This window comes from Nelumbo nucifera, chromosome 5, assembly GCF_055504915.1.
Source record: "Nelumbo nucifera cultivar China Antique chromosome 5, China Antique-T2T, whole genome shotgun sequence".
Lineage (NCBI taxonomy): Eukaryota > Viridiplantae > Streptophyta > Magnoliopsida > Proteales > Nelumbonaceae > Nelumbo > Nelumbo nucifera.
This window is the reverse complement of record NC_142653.1, coordinates 50,817,633-50,826,277: the sequence shown is the minus strand read 5'-3', so window position 1 is coordinate 50,826,277 and position 8,645 is coordinate 50,817,633. Positions and strand designations below refer to the sequence as shown.

Here is an 8,645-nt window from a genome sequence, read left to right as displayed (position 1 = left end):
TTTCAGTCTCCCCGCCGGCCGCCGGGCCATTCAAGAGAATAATTAACCTTTCCCAGATCTGGATCCTTGCTAGCCCTTTGTTATGGCCGAAGCAATACTTCTCTGAGCGAGTTTCTGTTTTTTTCTCTTACCTTTGATCCCCCATAGGGTTCTGCAGCAGTAAACTAGAGCACAGCTAAGACATAAAAACAAACAATTAAAAGACAGTAACAAAACGGCCAAAACCAGCTTAAAGCTAAGGGAGAGAAAATAGGAACTAAGACTAAACACAAGACCAACTTAGTAAAAGAACTTTAAGAGAAGGCAGGAGCAGGGAATAACGCAGATCGGCAGGTGGAGAAGACTACCGGACGAAGAATATTGTCACGAATCCACTGTGTTCTCCATCGTACCACAACTACATCCTAAGATTTAAGCAAGCTCATAGATGTTCAAATATGGGAAATCCTTTAAACAGCCATTGCCTTGTTATTCCAAAACTTCAAGTTCTGTAGCCCTTTTTTTCAACTAAAGATTTAGGGATTATTCTCAGTCCATCCAATTGGTTTCATAGAGTATAGACCTTGCCAAGTTCAATTGCTTGGATTTTGATTCAGTTTTAGATGGTAATGCCATAATAAAAAGTGATGATCAAATACACCCTATCATATTTATCATTACAAGTTTATTAATCATCTAAATTAAGATCAGGTCATTGAAGTCATTCTGTTTACTTCGGCATTTGAGGAACCTCTCAACCAGACTTTGGATTTGAATATGCATTTTCACTTGTCCTTGATAAATTCTGTGGCTACTTGCGAGAAAATGTGTATATCTGATGAAATGTGATGCCACTGGTGGAGAGACTAAAGACAGACCAAACCTAATATGGAAAAGATATGTACTTGTAGGGGTTGCAAACTCTTCTAGGAACCATAGATATATTGTAAAAATCGCTTGAATATACAAGGTCAATTCAACTAATCTTTGAGGCCAATCCATTGACTCAAACATGTTTTAGTCGGTATATTAAATTCATCAAAGTAACCTTTGTAAAAGGAAAAACCATTTTGTTGCTAACATGAAAATACAGGAAAAGCATCCTAAGACACAGCAACGAAAATGGATAGCATTCAGCCCCATTAGACAAATTATGATCTTTCTAGATCCTGAACATACACAGTTGCTAAATGGCAGAAACATACAGATGAGATTCTACCAAGTGACTAAATACTAAAAGATAATAATAAAAATGCCAAGTCCCTGTCAATGGCTAACCAATTGACTTGATATCACTTAATTAAAGTAAAGAAAACTACAAGGCTTCTTTCTACATGACCACAAAGTTAGACTAAATAGTCAAACTTGACAGCTAAAGCTACCTTGTGTGGCCACGTTATTACTGCAACAGTCAGATAAGAAGTCAGCTTCCTGCCTCTCCTAGAAAGACCTACAAAAATTGAAAAAAGTTATTGAGAGACATTAAACACAATGAGATTGAAAAAGTAAATCAATAACATTATTTCATCACATTTTAAATATAAGTGCAATATATCCTTGGCCTCCAATAAGCAAAAAGAAACAATGTTAACTTAAAGTCTAGGATGGCAAGTAAAGTTCAATTGATATTTTTTTTTCAATGATTGGAGGAAAAAAAAATATAACAAGAAACATTTTTAAGAAAATAATGTATGTTATTGATAGTACACGCATAAATGGTTTGATAAGGATGGGGCATCCCATCAAGCATATAACAAAAAATCTTGGAATTCCTTAGGAATTTTTGTTTGGTACTGAACTAACTACAACACAAAGTTGCATCTTTTTGGTTAATAAGATAAAAAAGGTAAAGAAAAACATATTTCCATTTTTCTAATCAATAAAAACAATTTCAATTTTACCAATTTCCTTTGTGAGTAAGGTAATCAAGGAATTTATTAAATAACATAATCTCCTATGTTCTACCATGGATCTAGTCTTCAACATAGTTTATACATTTTGGGCAATTATATACAGTAGAGTGTCCAAACAACATATTGACTACTTGGTCAAAGACAAGTGACTCGTAGCTAATTAGTGATCTAACCATCAATTGAGCAACAAGTTGAAAGGTATTTTTTTTCTGATAAATAGTTTGTTGAAAGTCATATTGATCAAGTTAGTGAGCTCAACATCAATTGAGCAGTTGTATAGGTATTCTGGTATCATAGGCTAACAGTATTGAATATCCAAGTAATATTCTAGAAACCCCAGGGTGTTAATTCTGCTGCATGTGTGACAAGTTGTTATGGTTATGACAAGAAATAATACTTTCAAAACTTAGGACTGAATATCATCCCATATATACAATCCAAATAAAAGCAAGAAAGAAAGGGCACACTACTTCAGTGTCTCTCCTGTCTTGTAGAAGTGGCGTTGCTCAACAAGTTTTCTTATCTCCTTTCTGGATAGGGAGATATAGCTCTTTCTGTATTCTTCCATCTTTTTTTTTATGATTTCTTCTACCTTCTTACTTCATTAATGCGTCCTTTTAGTACAAGGACTAAACAAAGAAACAAAGATAGCCTGGCAAATAATAAATTGTATATAAGAATCCATGAAACAAATCACAAATCCTAGTTTTGTACAGGTTAGATAAATTGAAAACTACTCAAGGACTATCACCATACTTCAACTGTTTTCTTTTTTTTTTCTGTTTTTTTTTTTGGTGCAAAGCAACTTGTGAATTTGTAGCAAACTCCACATCAGCTAGTCAACCATACAATTATCTAACAAATTTAACACTTCCTCACCATAAGTACAATAATAAGAATTTTAACCCATACCTGTACACTTCCATCTCCATTACACCAAAGCAACTACCATCATAAGGAACAAGCTTCCACTGCTGAGACTCCTTGATATTGAATGTCAACCCCATCATACAACTTGTTGTAAGGGTGAGATAAGGCAGGAACCAGTGGATTGGCCACAGCTTCAGTCACATTGTAGCCTTTACCACCATCATTTTCCATACACCCAATGTCATCAATCCCACTCTCAGAAGGCTGTTTTGTCTGGATGATTTTACCAAACAATTGGAATGAACTAACAGTAGCTTTTGTTGTTAAATTGCTGTTTCGGCTCCCAAAAGTTTCAGTACCAAAGAAATGCACACTGTTCTGGCTATGTGGTGATGAGTTGTCTGATTGTGATGAACTACCAATGCTCAATTCGGTGGAAATACAACTCAATTTTGGTGCCACATTGTTGCTACAGATATTCTCAGAACACAACACCTGATGGTTATTGCTCGATATGAAATTGGATAAATTGGGTACACAGATTGGATCATGCCTGGCTCCCTGCATGCCAGCAGGAAAAGTGTTACAATTAAACAATGATGGACTCAAGTTTCCCATCATTGAATTAAATCCTGTCATAGGATAGAACAGGGCTCCTCCATCAGTAAGCAACTCAGGATTCTGAGGAACCCTGAGCTTTTTTGTGGGGGGAAATGGGGTCTGAAGGGGTGGTGTGGCTGCAACCAGTTCAACTTGCCAGGGGCTCACTCTCTTGACATTCTGCAAAACTTCTGGCTCATCCCAGTTAACCTGAAATAAAAATCAAAAGATCGTGAAAATGACACAGTTCTTTCATGTATACCGGATGAGAAAATGCAAATAACAATGAACATAGTAAAAGAAACTGTTCAAAACTTCACTTCCACAGCTTTATAATTTATGGTAGATGAAGTAGATTCACAGAATATATTGGGTTTGTCCCCTAAAGAACAAAGCAGATCAATGTTGGATTTCTCCCATCAGTTAAAATTTCCAAATTCTTTTCCGAATTTGAGTGTATTTCCATTTTGCAATTTCTAGTTTGGATCTGTAAATGAACAAAAATTTGTCAATGCCATCAAACTACCCATAATATGTTTATGAATATCAATATGGTTGAGAAATATGAATTTAGCAACAATTTGTATGAGAGACCAAGTTAAAAATTGTTAATACAAATACATGAGTTTCCTCCTATTGCTTAAAAAAATTATATCAATTTTGCACTCATCTGTAAAACAGCATATGAGATCATGTGGCAGGAATAAGTAAACTATCCTGCAGAATTAACATCAACATTTAAACTGCAATATCTTCATATGAAAAAAAAAGAAAAAGTGGCTAAATGTGCTACAGAATGAAACACCAATCATCTTCCCTTTGGCCTAGAATGCTCTTTGCATCCTATGGTCAAGATCCAGCAGGTTCCCTACGAAACCAAACACAATATGTCCTTCAAACCCATTCACAACAATATTATTAGATCCTCTGAAATTTCGTTTGGCAATTTGTAGTCAGAGTTCTGGAAATTAATTGAATCGAAGTGCCACAACCACTCAATCAGATTACATAAGAACATTGAGCCATGGGGCTGAAACATTGGAACAGTCCAACCCTTAAATATTGGACAGGCTTGAACAAATTGCCTGCCGTTGGACTAGCATATGTTCCATTCTATAATCTATAACATATACTTCATATGAATTCATCACTCATAAGTTTGTTATACTTTTATTCAAGAAACATAATCTAGTTGGAACAAATCAAACCAAAATCATTAAGATAGTAGGTTGAATAACTGCAATGGTAAATATGATGTATAGTTCTTTGCATCATTACATACTAGATGTTGTAATTAGTGTAAATATGGCTGGTGCAGGCCAGGCCTCACCCACTCCAGGCTGATTGTTACCACTTTATAATAGTTTTGATGCGTATTAGATTACCACCCCACAATGTCAAGGCTCAACATGCCTAGGGATAATCGGATGACATAAGAACATTAAGTCTATCCTCTAGAAAATAATATACCAACTGAACTCAGCTAATAAAGAAGAATCACATGCAGGACAAAGAAAAAATTTGAAATATATGCTAAGAGATATAAATCACTCTGCCATATATAAGCCTTTCCCAACTATATGGGGTTGGCCCATGACATCTAATTTTTATAATAACCATCTGGTCCAAGGCTCAAGGCGGCCCAGGGACAGTAGATTACATAAGAACATTAAGTCTATGCTCTAGATAATGAGATACTCACTGAACTCAGTTAATAACGAAGAATCACATATGCATGGCAAAGAAACTTTTGAAATATATAGTAAGAAGATAATAAAGTACTCTGCCATATACTAAGCCTTGTCCCAACTATATGGGATCAGCTCGTTCATGACATCTATTTTTTTTATAATAATTATCAAAAAAAGAAGATGACCCAAATAATAAGGCAGTCCAAACAACACTACTGTTGAGTGCTGACATTGAATACTTTTTTTTTTCTATTTCATATCCATCACAAGATTTTTATTACAACAGAAAAACAGTTGCTGGCAAAGCACCATCAAGCTGAATAAACTACAATAACAACAAAAATCATAAGTTTATTATTTCAATTTTATCAAGGACAAGGCAGGTAACCTTCACCTTTACCAGGAATTCAAGCATATAGCTGTCCTTGTCACATACTCACATGGCATGAAACTTTTAACATGCTAACAAAGCTCCAAGCTAAAGATGAAGAAAAAGGAACCTAGCACATTGACATAAAATGCCATCAAAACATTTGGCATGGTGTCATCACACCTTTATTCTGAGTTTTTATTTGATAAACATATTGATAAATTAAATAATTAATTTTTACCAGTCCATTTGATAAATTAATTATGTAGTTAAGTTCTGCATGTCAGTAGTAGCAGGGGGAACCCAGGACCTTCAAGAGTTGGAGGAATTTTTAGGAAGGAGACAGGTCACATCTTAAACTAATTTTCAGGCCCAATTGGAGTAGGTCACTCAGTAAGGGCTGTACTGAAGGGAGAACAAAGAACAAGGGATATGAACATAAACAAATTGCTGATTGAAAGGGACTTACAACTTGTAATAGGGTGGATACAGAATAGAGAAGGAGAATTTTGGATGTATAGGAATGAAATGAAAAGATTCGAGTGGCTAACAAGGAGCACAGAAGTTAAATTCCAACGGGTACACAAGAAGCAAATTGTATGGCCCATCTTTTAGCAAAACAAGCGGTTGGGTGAGAACAAATTATTTGGGCACTGTTCTAAACTAAAAATTGAGCAGGTTGGAAATAAGTAACTTTATCTCCTTGTATTCTGTATATTTGTACACCTCTCCTTATTTTCTTTTAATAAAGTTGCAAAGGTATACATAAAAAAAAAGTGCATGTCCGGTATGCTCAATCCTATAACATAACAACTTACAGGGAAGAACTGAAAGGAAAAAAAGTCAACAGAAATAAAGTGATATTCTAAGCGGATATAATTATTCTTTTTCTCTTTTTATTTCATTACATTATGGAAGTATGGAATGAAGCATGCAAGATGATAAGAGGCAAAACAACTAGCTAACCTTAATAAGATTTAATTAAATCATTAGTTAATACAGACATAAAATGAAGCTGAAATTTTCTTATCTTTCTTCCACCATAACATCATTCTGGTTAAGGAAATTGAATTTGAAATTGGGAAACACCCCAACACACACAAATTATCCAAAGGTAAGATGGTAGAATGATGAAGATGCTTTAGTTGACAATGTCGTAACAAAATTCTACTTGGATTTCTTGGAAGGCTAACCTCATGAATGGATGAATTGAAGAATTTCAACACACACAACTGATTTTCTATTTATTCAATCAATTTGTTAAAAGGAAAGATACTCAAATAAAAAACAAGACTTGGTTCACAAACGCTTCATATAAGAGTGAGCACCCAATGTAGCAGCACCTATGTCCAATAAATAAAAATAAAGATTGCATAAAGCATTTATCAGCATATGGTGCTAAAGACCCAAATAATAGTTACCTAAGATTGAACTCATGAATGTATAATAAGATGAACTGATTTGCTACATATGGCACACAGAAGGAAACTCTAGATGTATTTTTATTAAGAAAGTCCCGATTTCTTCTTCAGAGATCAAGCAGAAATTATGAATAACAAAGAGTAAATTGAAATGCAAAATAGATTCACCTGAAGCATGCGCCAGAACGAGCCCCTCCACGGCCCATGATCTGGACTTGCAACTGACGAAACAGTCCCCTGAAACCATGTCATCCTAGACGAATCTTCTGTCTCCACTGCCATTTTAACCCTCATACCAACCATCCAAATTATATTGAGGGATTCCTCTACCGCCTCCGCCTTAACCACAAAATCCGGTGAACCTGCCCTCGGATAATAAACAACCTCAAAAGGCCTGTTTACTCCTGCTAATTCAGCAGCCTCTACTACAGATTCAGCTGGAACCCTGCCCCTGCTGCTCCTCGAGAACCCCTCTCCACTTCCAAACCCCTCTTCCATTTTCACAATGGGAGAAGCCACAGACCCGACATGATAATTCCACCGAACACAGTCCATACTGCCGCTTGACCTTGCAGTGCGCCTTACCCCAACAAAAAGCTCTCCAGTTTGGTTCTTCATAAAAACCACTGAATCTCCAGCAACAAGCTTCTTATGATTAACGAACTTACTCCACCCAGTCGTCAACAAATGCCGACGCGGCGTCCCACGGTAAATGTGCCGGAAATCCCACATCACACCATGAACATCTGTCACTGTAATCGTCTGTACTGGTGGCTCCGCCTTGTAGTTCAGTGGGGGAAATATTGAATCTGCACAAAACCTGGGAACCGAAAACCCACCTCCATTGTTTGCATCGCTTGGCGTCAGGATCTTCGAGAACGACAAAATCTTTTCCTCAGAATCTTCAACGTCACCGTCCTGCGACAATCCCGCTGCAACCGGCGGCATACGAACCATTCCGGAAAACGATCGATCCAGCGGTTCAAGACGTATTTTTGCAAAAACCTCATCAGTATCAGGATTCGCCAGGAACATAACCGACACGATTCTGCACAGAACCATGTGCCTGACGCAGGCCAGAGAACTAAAATCTGGAGAAGAAGAAGCCTGCTCCGCATGGCCTTGCGGGAAGTAGTAAACCGTGGAACCGACGGTGGGGATTTCGACAGAGTTTCCAGCGCAGGCCTTCCATATGTAGGGATCGAGGCTGCGGAGCTCACTCACCCTCTGCAACGCCATTGCTAGGGTTTGTGTCACAGCTCAGAGATCTGCCGTCGAGAGAAAAATGAGATCTCTTTTCGTGAGGCTTCCTCGATTCAATCCGGTTCTGATTCGATCTCTCTTTGCTGTCACTCTTGTCTTCTGTTTTATAAGAGAGCTCAGACTTCAGGGAGTAGAACAATAGAAGAAGAGAGACGAAATCACGAAAGGACTCGATAAGAGAAGAACTAGAGAGAGAGAGAGAGAGAGTGGACAGTGCCGTCTTGGGGTCGGAGAAGGGGCACAGAAGCAAAAGCGGAGGGAGACCAATGAATTTGCCCTCACTTTTATACCCAAATTACACTTTTGTCCATACACTCAGTAAGCTCATCCGCTCTGCGGACTACTGTAATCAGTGTTACGACGTCGTAAATTCCAATCAAAGAGTTCAGATCATCAACATTGGTCCTGGAGTACAACATTATTGTACTACTGAAAGCTTGAAAAAATCTGTCGATTCACCTGACCAAATTACCCTTTTCCGGCCCGGAATTGTTGGGGTCCGGGTGGTTTGTTTGTTATTAACTAGACTTCATTTATG

At 37.3% G+C, this 8,645-nt stretch overlaps 1 protein-coding gene across 2 annotated transcripts; it reads right to left on the bottom strand.

The window, feature by feature from the left end:
- Positions 1-1,023: 1,023 nt before the first annotated feature.
- Positions 1,024-8,360, bottom strand: LOC104588718 (auxin response factor 17). 2 transcript variants are annotated; one of them, XR_016076546.1, is made up of 4 exons: positions 7,013-8,360; positions 2,805-3,572; positions 2,363-2,544; positions 1,024-1,429 (listed from the first exon to the last, which is right to left on the bottom strand). XR_016076546.1 is itself a non-coding variant. In XM_010246762.2 (3 exons), the coding sequence occupies exons 1-2, from the start codon at positions 8,081-8,083 to the stop codon at positions 2,844-2,846; spliced, it is 1,800 nt and encodes a 599-aa protein (XP_010245064.1). In that variant the 5' UTR covers positions 8,084-8,360; the 3' UTR covers positions 1,024-1,429; positions 2,805-2,843. The 2 variants fall into 2 exon arrangements, 1 of the variants encoding a protein (XP_010245064.1); XM_010246762.2 differs by lacking the exon at positions 2,363-2,544.
- Positions 8,361-8,645: the final 285 nt, after the last annotated feature.

Coding starts and splice junctions, on each gene's coding strand:
- LOC104588718 (XM_010246762.2), bottom strand. CDS start 8,083: ATGGCGTTGCAGAGGGTGAGTGAGCTCCGCAGCCTCGATCCCTACATA. Junction 3,573..7,012: donor CGTTCTGGCGCATGCTTCAG/GTGAATCTATTT, acceptor TTTTTATTTCAG/GTTAACTGGGATGAGCCAGA.